The sequence below is a fragment of the Arctopsyche grandis genome, chromosome 2 (genome assembly GCF_051622035.1).
Source record: "Arctopsyche grandis isolate Sample6627 chromosome 2, ASM5162203v2, whole genome shotgun sequence".
In the NCBI taxonomy this organism is placed as follows: domain Eukaryota; kingdom Metazoa; phylum Arthropoda; class Insecta; order Trichoptera; family Hydropsychidae; genus Arctopsyche; species Arctopsyche grandis.
In genome coordinates, this window is record NC_135356.1 from 26035392 (window position 1) to 26052867 (window position 17476).

At 33.5% G+C, this 17476-nt stretch overlaps 2 protein-coding genes across 2 annotated transcripts; both read left to right on the forward strand.

The window, feature by feature from the left end:
- Positions 1–1364: 1364 nt before the first annotated feature.
- Positions 1365–7588, forward strand: LOC143922638 (kelch-like protein 24). Its single transcript, XM_077445967.1, has 9 exons — positions 1365–1755; positions 2628–2784; positions 2861–3058; positions 3195–3359; positions 3643–3819; positions 4165–4328; positions 4394–4616; positions 5126–5315; positions 6765–7588. The coding sequence occupies exons 1-9, from the start codon at positions 1748–1750 to the stop codon at positions 6908–6910; spliced, it is 1428 nt and encodes a 475-aa protein (XP_077302093.1). The 5' UTR covers positions 1365–1747; the 3' UTR covers positions 6911–7588.
- Positions 7589–12271: 4683 nt separating this feature from the next.
- LOC143922326 (protein FAM200C-like) lies at positions 12272–13803 on the forward strand. Its single transcript, XM_077445550.1, has 3 exons — positions 12272–12401; positions 13386–13669; positions 13714–13803. The coding sequence occupies exons 1-3, from the start codon at positions 12272–12274 to the stop codon at positions 13801–13803; spliced, it is 504 nt and encodes a 167-aa protein (XP_077301676.1).
- Positions 13804–17476: the final 3673 nt, after the last annotated feature.

A 17476-nucleotide genomic window follows, 5' to 3' on the forward strand; every position in this document is an offset into this window, starting at 1 on the left:
GAAAGGCGCTTATTTAAAAAAAAAAAAATAGCATATACAATATTAGTAGACACCGTTAGTATTAGTACCGTGTAACAAAAATTAATGCAGTAGGTACATGTATGTGCTTTTAAAAGTTTATATCATTATCTGACTTTTTGGATCCAATTATGTACTTATCTCCTAAACCACTTAACAGATTAGGTTAAAACTTTTTTTACATGTACATACATATATGATAAAATTCAAACACTTGTTTTTTTTTTTAATAATTTTATCTAGACCGAAATTAGTACTTTTATTCTAGAGTTTTGAGGTGGACAAATTTAATTTAATTTATATATGTTTTAATTTATCACATTTAAACAATTTTATTTACAACAGATTTTGATTTATATAAATATTTTTTAGTTTCTTATATTTCAATTTTGTATAATTGGACGATTGGGGGGGTCTGTAACAAATTAAAAATAATTTGGGGGTGCATAGACAGCGTCGGGTGATCCGCGAAAGAAATATAAAGAAAACACATTTTCATTATTATGAAAGTTAAAATACATAATTAAAAATCCGTTGCTACTGACGGTGCTACGGCAACGACACCGAGGCTTTCTGGCATGCTTAAAACAAGCTATACTGAATGTATTAATTGTTCATTATGATCTTATTGAACGCTTATATAGCTCACTAGATTATGTCATTAGAGCAGTAAATAAAATCAAAAGGAATGCCATAAATGAGAGATTATTTTTCACAAACTCAGATGTATCTATTCCAGGACAGGGGCAATTTATTGAAATATCCAAAAATGAGGAACTAAAACCAGTGTTTGAACGAGGATCCCACAAATTCTTATTACAAAAACACTGTACATACAGAAATCTAGTAAAATAATAAAAATAATAAAAGGATACAGAAATCTGCTCATAAAAATGACATATATATGTAAATTTACATAGCTTATATGACTAACTTATTTGCCAAATTTAACAAAACCAATTTGAAGCTGTAAGGTTATCAATGAAACTCAATAAAAGCTATAAGTAAAATATAATATCTGCCTTTGTTGGCAAAATTTTTCTATACAAACAACACTTGTATAGAAGAATGTTCTCCGTCTTCAAATTTTATAAAATTGCGAAAAAGAGATGAAGATTTGCAGAAGCTGTTGATTGGTTTCCCGTCTTCCTATTTAGTATAATGTGGATTTGGAGCAGTTATGAACCTCATCACTCATGAAACTAATATAAACCTTGTGAAAAAAGAAACCCACTGGAAATAAGTGCTCGTGGAGACTAAGTAAGAATGTTACACACAAACATAGAGTCAAACATAAATAATCTCTTATCATACCATCAGGTTCACCCATCTCATTGAAAAAAAATGTGTTTTTGTGTTTTAAAATAATTTAATAAAAATAATTACAATTTCAACAAATATTACTTTGAATAACAATTTTTTTGTTAATATGTTATTTTATTTTGTGATAATTAAATTTTTTTATTTTGTGATAATTAAATAATAAAAATTACAATTTCAACAAATATTACTTTGAATAAATTTTTTTTGTTAATATCACCATTTTCCATTCAAGACATAAAAATCTATTTTATAATTTGTATATTATGCTGTTATGTATAGTTATTTCACTTGAGTGTTCGTGGTCAGGTTTAGGCTTAAATAAGAGGTCCATGGCCATAAAAGTTTGAGAACTACCGAGATGGACTAAGCTTCCTGCAAGATAAAAGTGAACATTCTCCATATTTTAATGTCAAAGTAAGTCGCCAATTTTATTGCCCAGTAATTTTAATAATATTTGAATGCCCCCCCACACCCACCCACTTGACTATTATCTGGATCCGCTAATGCATTTGGAATTGAAGGAGTTCGTGTGAAAAGGAACGTCGTGTGTGTTCCTACTTACATACATACATTGTACGAGTTGAAAAGCGTTGGGTCGAGATTGGAGCTTTATCAACAGTCAACAATAAAACTTATTGTTGCAAAGCAATTGCAAAAATTGCAAATATACTCATATGTAAATAAGGTGTTGAATTTCTGCGAGCGATGGTCTGGATGGCGTGAAAAATGTGCAATTTTTTAATTCGCAACTAAAACTGCACACGCTGCAGACGCCATACATTATCGTCTTACAATTCTTTACAAATAAAATGATTCATTTTGCTTAGTCGAAGATTACTCGTACTAACAGCTCGTACGAGCTGTTAGTGTTCAATCTGTTTGCCTTTTTGATCAGCTCAATACCATCGGTGAACATGTTTGGGTTGATATTCGCCTAAATAATTTTTCTCTTTTAATATGCGTTTTATATTTTCCTCCCAGTGAATCACCTCATATAATTAGTTAATTTTTTTCAAACTTGCAAAAGAACTTAAGGTTTTTGGCTGGCGGGAGGGTTAATTCTAGGAGTTTGAGTAATGAATTAATTTTTATTCCCGAATTATTAAATATGTATTTGTGTATATATTTGCAAATGTGTGTACGTGTATGTATATTTTTGTGTATATGTAATTATTATTGGCCAGGAAGGCCCATGGGGTTTACCTGCTAGACCTTCCTGGTATAAATATATAAATAAATAAATAAATTTCGATAATCGTTGATAAATGATTTTGTTTTTCGGTAAGTGGATGCACACTTCACGAAATTAACTGTTGCATATTGGACATCGACGAGATTCGCCTGAACCAAGCTATGGATCTATCGAATATTATGGGGATGTTGACACCTTTAGAAAGTTTAGAGCAAAAAGCGATGGATTTTATTATTGATAATTTTGGGATTGTGAGTAGTGTCGATTGTAAAAAATAGTATTATTTCTTAATTAACAATAAATAATTTATATTTACACATATTTCAGTTGTACAAAACGCCAGAGTTCTGTCGTTTACCGGATTCTCTCGTATTGAAAATTTTGAGATCAGATCGATTAAATGTGTCTTCCGAAGAAGAAGTCTTCCATGCTGTGAGACTTTGGATCACTTTTGACGAAAATAATCGTAAAGAAAAATTAATAGATATGCTAAGCTCAGTGAGACTAACATTGTTGTCCTTGGAGGTAAATAATTTTGTGTTTCCCTATCACTGACGTATTTTTCTATCACTCGATAATAATGTTATATAAATTTATAATATTATTATTACATGATTTTTATTATTATATAACATTATAGAATATTAATTTTTATTTTCAGTTTTTCCTCCTTGAAGTTGTGGAATTATGCGAGCCATTCGAAGAATGTATGATCAACCTCAATCAAGCTGTTTATGAAATGATGATACCCAATCATCTCAGCAAACCCAAATATCGCATGGGGAGAGCAAAACTGGCAGTCATTGGTGACTCTGAACTCACAGACGTGAGTATGGTGTATAAATGCTATACCCTATTTGACTTACCATCAGCAATTGGAAAACTCTAGACTTCATCTTCTAAACTCTAGAAGATTCATAGTACATATATATATATATATATATATATATATATATATATATATATATATATATATATATATATATATATAAATATATATAAATTTTGGGTAACATTTTGCTGATGAATAAGAATCGTATATTTTCCTTCTGACTGCCAAGTTAACTGAAATGAGTATAAATTTAAATTGAATATGTACATGTTTTTAGGCGTCCAGTACTATCGATATCTACGATGGAGTCAGAAATACGTGGACCCAATCAAAAAAACTAAATATCGACCGTGCGAGGTTCGGTTCAGTCGTTGTTAACGATTGGATATTAATCATCGGTGGATGCAGACCGATAAGAATATGTGAAGCGATAATCGGGGTACCTCTTAGCGAAGTATGATTCAATTTATTTTTAAACGTGTTGTAAATTGGACCCTAATAACTAATGTGCAAATTAGTAATTACCAAATTACTGATGTGATGTAGTTCACCAATATTTTGATCTACATGTAACAAATTTTTAGATAGGTATAATTAATTACGTTACATCTAGTTGACTAGCTATAAGTTAGAGTTTGATATCCTATAACAAAATCCAAGTGGCGGAATACTATTCACATGTAGATCAAATCAATTATTTATTTTATAAACTAATATTGTAGAAATATATACCTACATAATATAGATAGAAATACATATTTATAGTATAATCGAAATAATTTATCTTTATCGTTTGTAGGTAATATATATAGATTTAAAGGATGGCCAGATTCACGAATTGAAATCATTAAATGGACCACGATTCAACTTTCAAGTGGCAACAATTTCAGACGATTCATCTACTGACGTGTACGTCATCGGCGGTTTTAGTGATTATAAAACTGCATTGACGACAGTGGAGAGGTAAAATCTAAAACTTTAACTGTTATAAAATAGTAATCCCTATCTAAAATCAAATCTCTGAACAGGTGGAACAGCGAGAAGCAGATCTGGAAAAAAAATATCGCTCGTATGCTCACGATAAGTATTCATCCCGGTGTATCCGTCATCAACGATAATATATATCTGACAGGTGGCTTAAGAACTATCAACTTAAAGATTTATTGCACCGACCTAGTACAAATGTACTCACCAAAAAACAATAAATGGATATATTGCACGCCCATGATCCAGAAAAGAGCAAATCACTCGGTAAATGGAAACTAGAATTTAAGCTTGTTTCGCTGTCAGTTTATGGTTTTTGGCGATTTCGAATTCCATAAGTCGTACTTAGTTGATAGATATTAAATTAAATTGAAGACTCCCAATCAGCTGCTTGGTTTGAAAGTCCTATAGACTAGTAAAATTTGAATCATTCATGGAAATGTTAATATAAGGCATAAGTGGTATTTCGTTGATAAATATTAAATTAAATTGAAGACCTCCAATCAGCCAGTTGGGTAGAAAGACATTTCAGACATATAGTCCCTATAATATCAGATGATAGTGACCATATAAATTACTTGAATCATTCATGGAGTTGTGAATATAAGGCCAGATTCTGATTATATTCTCATCAAATGTCTTAAACTGACAGTAAACACAGTCAGCATATACATACATATATATATATATATATATATATATATATATATATATATATATATATATATATATATATATATATATATTCATCAATACTTATAATTTATCGTTTTTAGAGCGTGACAATCAATGGGAAGTTATACGTCGGCGGTGGCTTTTGCAGCATCATCGGTAATCAAATACGTCATCTCATAAGTATGGAATCATTCGATCCTGTAGCCAACGTGTGGACTAGTTTTTCTGAGTTGCCGAGTGCGAGATCAGGAGCCGCACTTATTTTCTCTCAAAACAAACTGTTTCTCATAGGTGAGATTTTGTATATAGTATTACAGCAAATTTTTTCATAAAGGGTTTTAGAGGAGTCATAATTGATCCTTTTATCATGTGTTTCTTCTATACCATAAAATATCTAGATATTTCTGGATACTTTTTTTTATAAATAATACTCGACTCATCATTCCTTTTGTGGGCAATAAATGAATAAATGAACATTCAAATTCCAGTATCGTACTGAGCTCCAAAAACACTACAAATCAACTTGAATTAATCTTTTCTAAACAATAATATTATGATAATACAAAAACATCCAATAAAAAATACAAATGCAAAAATTGCAAATAAAAATATAAAATATAAAACATGGTTACAAACATTTTTCCACACATCTTTAAATATGCAATTTTTTCAACCACAAGTTCTTTTACACTGTACATTGTCATCTCGATGTTTCTCCAAGCCACACATCCCTTAATTACTTCCCATATCTTTTCAATTGGATTGAGTTCCAGCTGAAATGGGGGTGACCTTAGAGTCTATAACATACTTTTTCTGTCGACATTTATGCTCCAATACTAATTTATAAAGCTCTGCGGGTCAAAATAAATATTTTTTTATGTCAACCACTGCTTTATAATATCTTTTTAGGAATCTAGGGTCAAAAATAAGATCCATTATCTATCACCCACAACAGAATTCGGTACCAAATTTGGAATCAACTTTTCGGTTATCCATTTCTTATAATTGTCGAAGTTCATTTCATGGTGATAATCTCCGGTTCTTTGATGACAGGAATTTGGAACAAAGCCTCGTTCTGTACCGGCGTTTACAATTATAAATCCTGCTCCTTTGGATGCCGCATTTACATATAATGCCACTTTCCGAAGAATCTCTCCACGTCATTGACTTGTGTTGTGTGTTGAATGTATATACATATGTTTCATCGGTATACACGATTGGTCTACCTTCTGCTCTAAATCGAGCTATTGATCTTAAAAATGTGATTCTTTTATATACATTGCACATTTTCTCTTGTAACAATTTTCTGTCATCGGACATTTTTTTTCTGTCTGGACTGTGAAGAGTAGTGCGCTTGCCCGTAAACCCTATGGATTGTTTCATTTTTTCCAATATCCCAGAACGCATTTATTATTTATAATTTCGAGAAAATCTCGGGAACTTTGTAACCACCGTCACTGTCAAGCCACGCGTCTACCAAGAAGCAAAAAAGGCGTGGATTCGTATCGGCAGACTAACGATATCTGTACACCCGGGCACGCACACTGTCTCAATTTTCTTCTCTCGTTGAACGAACTCTACATGTGGCCATTTTCAACACTACAGATATGAATTCCAGAGAATGAAATTAAATCGACAACTCTTATTTTACGTTTTTATTCATAATTACTCAAAAGTGCTATACTTTCTACCTTATACTATCTCTTTCTTCAATTTTTAATTTAATCTTAATTGTTTTAGGGGGAACAGTTGCACAAAAATCTTTAGACGATGTCTGTGAGTATGATCCGAGATGTGAAGAATGGATAGCCCGTAAAAGTCTCAGCATTCCAAGGACCGGAGTGCAAGCATTAATATTGCCATACGACGTTATAGATTTTCAATAATATTTTTGTAACAAAGTATACAATACAGTAAGAAACTTAGAATATGCTATCCAAGTCTATAAGCTAATTGCCCTTCACATTTTAAATCTAAGTTCTGAGTGTATTAGTATTATAACATTAAAGCGTTTGGATAATTTTAATAAAATAAAGAATGTATGACCGAAAAATGTAGAAAGTAATAATGCGATTTTTGAACGTAAGCGGTGAGGACGGATGAGTATTATGAATGTATTACGTAATATTATGCTAAGCATATTTAACATAACAGAATACATATTTTGTTTCTAACATTCCAAAGTAAGGCCCATCCAAGATAAGACCCTCCCAAGAAATTTTTCTGTAGAATGATTGGTCCATCTTCTTTTAAATAAACACAGCTTAAGATTTTTGATCCACGGGACTACTGATGCCACCGTAAAAGTTAACATACATTTATGATTCCATATTTACCATTAAGTTTTTAGTCATAATGTTTCATATTGATATGATTCAATGACATCTTCACTCTTATTATATTGATGTTGTTATTCTTATTTAATATTTGCTTGCTATTGTATTCAAGTGAGTGTTACATGCAATAAGCAATTTAAAAAAATTAAGACTTTATAGGTAAGACCTATACAAGGTGATGTTATTTTGTAAAATCTTTAAACTATCGAAATAAAAATACTTTTCTTGAATTAATGAGTTTTATTTAAAATTTGATTATAACAAGATATGTATCTCTACTGCGGTGACTAGCTACATTTAGGATGTTCATAATAAAGCTGACCGGAAAAGTCTATATTAGGTCGTAGCGAAAGACACGAATTTTGGATTTTCATCGATGGAACTAGTGGAAAACGTGCATCGTATCAAGAAAACGTAAAATCAAAATTTTCATTGTTTATTTTTGATAAAGTAGGTACCACGAGCCTATAAACGTCAAACGTAAACTGTCACTTTGACATTTCTGCACTAATATACTCGTAATATCCACAAATCCGACCACTATTTTTTTGACATTATAAATAGACAATCAACATTGTTTGCAATAATTTGATCATTTTTAGTATGGATATTTGTTTAATTGAAAATGTGGCGGCTCTACGGTATGTTCGAGGATAATTGGATTATTAGTCACATTGCGATGGTCACAAAGACAATTTTTGCTATGAAAACCGCGAATGCGGAATATTTGGCACTCGAGTTTTCGTTAATATGATAGTTATCGTTAGTATTGTGGCGGATCGCTATACGACATGGTCGAGTTTGGTCACCTTCCTGCGAGTGGGGACCAATTCGGCTGTGTTCAGAGTAGCTACCTCACTCTGCCTTCAGCCGTCATAAATAAAGCACGTGCATCAATATGTCAGTCGTCTCATTCGTTCATCCCCCATAACTGGTGAACGATAGCTGCAGGGGCTGTAATGTGTGTATGTGTATGTATGGGTGACCAGTGGCTGTGTGTGTGTGTGTGTGTCGTAGTCTCGTTCAGCTCGCTCTGGAGCACGTGCTGGAACAGGGCGGGGTGGGGAATTAGACACGTCAGGTTGATTATATCCTCGTGAACGATAGCTGCAGGGGCTGTATATATGCGTGTGTATGTGTGGATGACCATTGGCTGTGTATGTGTCGTCGTCTCGATCAGCTTGCTCTGGAACGGTGTGGGGTGGGGGAATTATACAAAAGAGTAATGGTTATGATCTCGTTTTTATTGATGAGTTGATGGCCGAGCCGGGGAGTTGCTCGACGCCTCTGCCCCTTTATGGCGGAGGCTGTGGATCGAGTAGGCTGTGGCTGGTCAGGAAGGGTAGACCAGCCACGCCAAGACCTTCTCGGTCGGCGTCTCACGAGCGTCTGAGAGCTCGCCGGGTTCGAGGCTTGGGTCGAACACGTGGTCGAGCATAGTCGGTGAGGCATGACTATGGAAGAAGCCATACTCCTCGGAGGGCTTCTATGATGCCAATGAGCGCTCGCCGTGATCAGACTTGGGCGGATCACGTGGCCAGCCTGCCTTAGTTCGAGGCCGGCTTTTACGTGGGACGCTGCATCTGGCGGTCCGCGCCGGGATCACTGGGTGCCGGACCCACGGGAGAATCTAGAGCGACTGACAGATGGTCGGTGTAAAAAGAGAGAAAACAAAAGCCGAAGCCGTAAGAGGACAACCAACGGCCATGAGGGTTTTTGGCTCGGACACCTCGTTTATTAAGGAGTAGATGGCGAGCCGGGGAGTTTCTCGGCGCCTGTGCCCCTTTATGGCGGGGGCTGCAGATTGAATACGCTGGCTGGTCAGGCAGGGTAGACCAGCCACGCCAAGACTTTCTCATCGGAAACATTTAACCAACGACGATTTTGGGCCAACTTTTAAAACCAGTAGCGTACAAAATATCGAAATAAAAATTAAATTAAAAAATTGAAATTAAATATCAAAATTAAGCTAAAGAGCGAGATGGAGCTAAAATTAGATCATCGTTGATGTTTTGAATTACAACAATGTTTTGAATTACGACGATACGCATTACAACCAGAGAAATATTATAATTTCTCTGATTACCAGCGAAAAAAACCTTGTTGCTATTTCTTATTAAAAGTCGTCACGATATACTACTGTGTTTCCGCCGTCGATGAAACATTTAACAAAAAAAATGTCGGTGATTTGTCAAAGGGTTTTTTTTTCTTTCGTCGAAATAAAATTAATAATCACACATTATCCGATTAATTTTACTTCTGAGATGGATTTAATTATTTGATTTATTTCGACGAGAGAAACAATTGAAGACATTATCCGATAAATTTTACCTCTGAAATGATTTAATTAATTGATTTATTTCAACGAGAGAAACAATTGAAGACTAAAAAAAATTCGATTGATCTACCGACAACGCACCGGATTGCGACCATCGCTCGGTCACCCATACTAATACATGAGATATTCTCAGTAACTGCGCATTACGGGGAAGTAAAAATAATAATTCTTTGATTTTTTTTCGATCTTAGTGCGTATCTTCGTAAGTCAAAACATCTTCGACAAACAAAAGTCGAGGATTACCTGTGTGTGATTGTTGATGATCTAATTTTAGGTCAATCTCGAAACTTTATTTAAATTGGACATGTTCTGTTTTAACTTTCAATATTTTATTTTAATTTTAATATATTTGTGGCGGCTCGCTTATACGACATGGTCGAGTTTGGTTGCCTTCCTGCGAGTGGGGACCAACCCGGCTGGGTTCGGAGAGCCGCTACTCACTCTGTCTTCAGCTGTCATATAATAAACACGTGCATTAACATGCCAGTCGTCTCATTCGTTCATCCTCCATATATTGATTATAATTTTATTTTGATATTTGAATTTAATTTTAATGTAATAATAATAGTTTTAATTTTGATATTTAATATCAATTTTTAAATTTAATTTTTATTTCGATATTTTGTACGCTACTGGTTTTATCCTTCTGCTTAAAACTTTGGCCCAAAATCGTCGTTGGTTTGGTCCGCACGCAGCATCAGAGAGACACAACAACTCGTTACCGCGTCTCGAACACATCCAACTCACGAACACGCGTTGGATGCGTTCGTGAACGTTCGGGAACCCTTTCTCGTGGGACAAAAAACGGGAAACACAATAACGCACGAAATCAACGCGCGAAACGCACACACTCATATTTCGACTCACACACACGCATCACACATCGGTGCTCGCGGCCGCACACGATGCGAGTGAAGAGCCCGCGTAACTTTACGTTTAAAATGATCATAAAACGAAAAATGACGCCTTTTGAACTAAGCATCTTTTTAAATTCAAATTATAAAAATAAAAATATTGTTATGGGGACTGGCTAGAGTTGTGATGTATCTCATAACTAGAGGTAGGATAGTCACAGTGCTATCCATTGTTCGGCAAACCTTTAACAATGCATTTACAACCTTTGAACAATACACGGCCCCCTCAGGCTCCGGTGACTACTCATAACAAGCCACCACGTTGTTTTGAGACAGATTCATCTGGGGGGATCTGACGTGTCCAGTAGTGGAAATACGGTTGTATGTTTGAATAAATTGTAGGCGAGGGTATGGATGTTGACCGTATCTCGGCCGAACGAAACACGGCTGTGGTTTGTTGAAATAAATTGTTTTATTATAGTTTTGGGTATACAAGTGTATAAATGGTTATGTTGATGAAGCTGTTATGTTATGGAAGTTTCTCGAAGTGACTGGAATCGACTAAGCCAATTTAAGAGGTCAAGGAATTTGAGCCTTAAAGCCCTCAACATGAGGCCCCCCATCGAACAGTCTAAGAGACCCTTTCGTCGGAGAACGAGACGGTTGTTCATGAATATCGCACAAGAACAACCGCACATCACTGTTCTAATAAAAAAATCACACTGTACATAACCAAGTACAAAATAAACAACAACGCATGAACACATAAAGCGCGCATGCGTAAAGAAAAAATACCTAAAATGTGCCGTGCGAAAGCACGCACACCTCAAGTAAAAATACATGTATGTATGTATGTTTATGCGGGCTTAAGCAAGCACACACACACACACACGCACGCGCGCGCGCACACACACACACACACACACACACACACACACACACACGCACGCACACACACACATACACGCAATCACACACACACACAAACCACAAATACATACACACACCTAAACAGCAAACGCACACTCTCACACACACACATTCACTGAATAAAAAAAATAAAAATGAACTCACAAATGCTTTTGCAATCAAGTGGAGTAGTAGCATCCACGGGAACACAGCTTCCCAAAGCATTTCGCGAACTTTTCGAAAGCTCTAAACCAGTGGTTCTTAACGGGGGCGCCAGCGCCCCCTTGTGGGCGTTTTAAAGGTCTGAGGGGGCGTTTTTAAATTTTTAACATTTGGGGGGCGCTGCAGGAGTTCAAGTGGGCGTTGTGACGTGCAAAGCGATTTTATGGGCGCTCACAGACTGTGCGTTTGCCTTGCGTTTTGAGGAAACGCAATTGAGTACAGCCGTTTGCAGTTACCCCTCGTTTTTATATATACGTATATACATATATGTATATCGCTTTCATTTTTGTACCCAAATGGGTTTCCTCAAAACGCAAAGTGTCAATAGGCCTTATTGCATCATGCACTCCTCTGTCAATTCGTTGGAGATGGTCGCGTTCATTTATAAGCGTTACTGTGTGTGGTGTAGTCTGAGTTCTTGAAAATTTTTTCTTCGCAAATTGGCCTTTATTTAAAGATGACAACCAATCAGAAAAAAAATGTCGACAATATTCTATTGACTATTTAAAATTCGGTTTTGTTCCATCTCCTACAAATCAACAATTGCCAATGTGTTTAATCTGTCAACACGTATTTTCTTTTGAGGCAATGAAGCCATCGCGGTTAAATGAACATTTTTTAAAGAAACATCCCGACAAGAATAATAAAGACATATTGTACTTTCAAGAACTTAAGAAAACATTTGAAAGCCGTAATACTCTCAGTAATGTTTTTAATGGTGCGTACGCACCAAGCCAACGAACAGCCCACAGGCCAACTTTTAAAACCAGTAGCGTACAAAATATCGAAATAAAAATTAAATTTAAAAATTGAAATTAAATATCTATTATTATTATATTAAAATTAAATTCAAGTATCAAAATAAAATTATAATCATTATATTAAAATTAAAATTAAATATTGAAAGTTAAAACAGAACATGCACAATTTAAATAAATTTTCGAGATTGACCTAAAATTAGATCATCAACAATCACATACAGGTAATCCTCGACTTTTGTTTGTCGAAGATGTTTTGACTTACGAAGATACGCACTAAGATCGAAAAAAAATCAAAGAATTATTATTTTTACTTCCCCGTAATGCGCAGTTACTGAGAATATATCATGTATTAGTATGGGTGATCCAACGATTTTTGCTAACCCGGGGTGTTGTCGGTCACATCAAACGGATTTTTTTATTCTTCAATTGTTTCTCTCGTCGAAATAAATCAAGTAATTAAATCATTTCAGAGGTAAAATTTATCGGATAATGTGTGATTATTAATTTTATTTCGACGAAAGAAAAAAAACCCTTTGACAAATCACCGACATCCGACACCGCGTTTTTTATGAATTGTTTTTTTTTTTATCGATCATCCCCGTGGAAATACAGTAACATCTCGTGACGACTTTAACAATATTTTTTTTCGCTCGTAATCAGAGAAATTATAATATTTCTCTGGTTTTAAATGCGGTGTCGTCGTAATTCAAAACATTGTTGTAATTCAAAACATCAACGATGATCTAATTTTAGCTCAATCTCGCTCTTTAGCTTGATTTTGATATTTAATTTCCATTTTAAAATTTAATTTTTATTTCGATATTTTGTACGCTACTGCTGGTTAAAAAGTTGGCCCAAAATCGTCGTTGGTTTAGTCCGTAAGCACCATAAGAAGATTTCAAGTCGGAACGAAAAAGGACTAATGGTATCTTATGAAATAGCACAAATTATGGCAAAATGTGGTGCACCACATACATATGGAGAAAAATTAATACTACCAGCTATACGTGTATTCATTAATAATATGATCGGACAAAACCAGCAAGAGATTCTTTCTTCAGTCCCATTGAGCAATGACACGGTTTCAAAAAGAATTGATGAGATGGCAAATGATATCACGGTTTCAAAAAGAATTGATGAGATGGCAAATGATATCGAAATTCAATTATGTGATGAACTGCAGTCTAACGAATTTTCATTACAATTGGATGAGATAATGGACTGCGTGATAATGAATCTCTACTACTTGCTTATGTACGATTTGTGAAGAATGAAGAAATTATCGAAGAAATGTTATTTTCAAAATTACTTAATACTGACACGAAAGGTTCACTCAAAATGACTGTGAAGCTAAAATAGTATTCAATCAATGTGATTATGATGTTTTTTGGGTCCGTTTTCGCCATCGATACCCTCTTCTGTGGAAAGAGGTAAAATTACCCATTGTAGTATTTCCTTCATCATATTTAGTAGAAAAGGGTTTTAGCGCAGAACGCATATATTAAAAAAATCCCGAAATCGATTACAGATAAGCCAAAGAGGAGATTTGAGACTGTATTTAACTAAACTTGAACCTAATTTTACGAAAATAGCGCAGTCACATGAGGCTCAAGGATCTCATTAATTTTTTTGTTATTTTTTAATAAAAAATTCACATTTCCATTGAATTATTTACTTTTAAATTGAAATAACATTATAATGTATGTAATGATAATTTGACATAAATGGCAATTAATACATAATGTTTATAAAAATAATCATGTTTTTTATTTGTTTTTCTTATAATTTTTTATTTGTAAAGAAAATCATTGCATGAAATACATACATAGAAAATAGAGTAATTTTTTGTGGGGGGGGGGGGGGGGGAGGGCGCTGGATAATTTTACTGTGGTAAAGGGGGCGATTCTTTCAATATGGTTAAGAAACACTGCTCTAAACGATGCTTTATTCATTATAAGATCCACATGATGCAGGGGGACAATGAGACCCCTGACGCTGTCCAGCTCATCTTCCATCCTAGGACAGAACCACAAAATGTGATCTGCGTCCTGCTCCGGAAAAGAACACGGACAAAATGATTCAGATACTAACCCCATAGATGCAATCTTTCCGTTAAAGTGGCCATGACCAGTCAAAAATTGACTGGTCCAAAAATTGGGCGACAGCCAATCACGCTCAAGGCGCGAAATGACCCTCGGAAATAACAAATAAGTGTGTTTACCTTTGGAAAAACAATCCCATCTAAGTTTCCAAGCCGAAATAGCACAATTTAAAATAACAGACTTCAAACCACGCCAAAATCGAGGATCATCGCACTGTGACTGATTAGGTGCACGGAAAAGAACGCCCGAGACGGAAGCATCTATCCCTCCACGAAGCTTTTCCGGAACAGCTCTAATTTGGACGATCAAGTCAAGTGGAAATGTACCCGCGAGAATCTGTAGTGATTCTGTAGACGCAGTGCGATAGGCCTGTGTAAGGGCGATCAGAGGAAAACGCTGACCACTATTTACTGTACGACGGACCGTCTTTAATTCGACACGATGGCACTTACAAATCAGGGTAACTATTTTCAACAGAATAACCATCAAAGAAATTACAAAGACGGGATTTAAAATTTATCCAAGATAAATTGGTGCCATGACGAAATGTAAGGGTAAATTAGACATAGAATCAATAGGACAGGACAATCACGGCTTAAATTGAAAGTTATGGTCAATCAGAGTCTCTCCCGAATGAACCCTCCAATATTTTATTTCACCTATACCTACACCTAAAGACAAAGTGACATCAATATATGAAGAGCCAGCAGGACGTTCAAACGTCGGGATATCATCTCTGTTGTTGTGGATATATAGATCGTTTTGACAAATAAAGTCTACAAAGGCGGTACCCCAAACGCATCTTATGATACCAAAGTGGGGAGTAAGAATTAAAAACGCCACCAATGATGATCTTTTTAGAAGTAGGGCGCAGATGACACAGAATATTATCTAATGTCTGAATTTTTTTTTATTTTTTTTTATTTAATTTACACCAAGAAGGCCTAACAGGTAAACCCAATGCGCCTTCCTGGCCAAAGACAATTATATAAACATATATGTACACCATCCATATATACACAAATACTTGGATGTAATACTTGGAACACAAAACACCGGAAATGGAACTGTTCAAACTAAATGTCAAGAACATCTTCATGCATTATCATGGAATCGTAAAAATTACATGGAGACAAACTTTTTCAAACCGATTCATTCTGTAAGTTTCATTGTTGCATAAACGTGTTGCATTTCAATTTATGTTTTTTTTATCATTAAAGCATCTGAAGACAATGTATTAATTTGACTTATTCTAGAAGTTTTATTGCAATATAAATAGTGGTAGTAATTATTAATTTAATGTATTTTTATGTAGATCATTATTTTTTGTCGAATTAAATATACTTGTTTGACAATGATTTATTTGTTATTATTGAGTCGTTAAGAACTACACAATCTCCTTTTTACTTTTTTATATAAGTATAAATTACTTTTCAATAGTTTGAAATATGGAATGTCCTAACACAATATATATGTAGGTAAAATGATAATAATTAAATGAAAAATTTTCATATCCTTAGTCTTATATTATTTTGATTATATTTAGAGAATGATTTTCTTCAACAATTATTATTTAGGAAATTCAAAGTTTTCTAAAAAAAAGAAACATGACTGAAGTTAATTTAAAACCCTTATTAAGGGATCGTAAGATACCGTACCATATACATATATCACGAGTGTTTTTATATGGGAGCCCTTCGATTTTGATCCTAGAATAATTTTGAGCCAATTCAAAACTAGTCTAGGATCTCAGTTAGGGTACTTTGAGATGGTGTACCAAATTTGGTGCTTCAAGTCAAAAACTGCGGCTGTGCATAGCAGTCATGCATATAAACCAGGGCTACTCAAACTATGGTCGCGGCCCAGTACTGGTCCGTGCACAAAGAAGTAAATAAAAAATTAAAACAATAGCTTATAATAACGTTATTTGGAAAATAAAATAATTGATCTGACTACAAATGAAGAATTAAAAAAATGTTTTGAAACCACAACTTCACTTGCGTCATTTTATATCAAATTGAAAGCAGAATTCTTCCCAGATATATAAGAATATGCACTGAAACTCTTTTACCTTTACGAGACTTGTTTCTCAACCATTAGTTTAATAAAGACAAAATATCGTAATAGTATAAATATTCATGATCCATTACGTGTGGAATTAATTGTCTTCGATAAAACCACGACATTTTCATTTTTCATCTTTGTCTAAGTACATATATGATATATAGATATTGTACTTCTTTGAATTCAGCAAAATAATTTTTACTACTTATATTTAATATTATTTTAATTTGTTTTATGAACAAATTTTCACTCATATTCATATATAAGTTTTTTATTTAAAAATATGATGCTGGTCCGTGAGAATTACTGAAAAATATATGCTGGTCCGCCAACTGAAAAAGTTTGAGTAGCACTGATATAAATCTATATACACACACACACACACACACTCATAGATATATTTATATATATATATATATATATATATATATATATATATATATATATATATATATATATATATATATATATATATATATGTATATATATATATATATATATATATATATATATATATATATATATATATATATATATATATATATATATATATGTATATATATATATATATATATATATATATATATATATATATATATATATATATATATATATATATATATATATATATATATATATATATATATATATATATGTATGTATATATAATATATATATATATATATATATATATATATATATATATATATATATATATATATATATATATATATATATATATATACAATATATATATTATATATATACATATTATTTATATACATATATATATATATATATATATATATATATATATATATATATATATATATATATATATATATATATATATATATATATATATA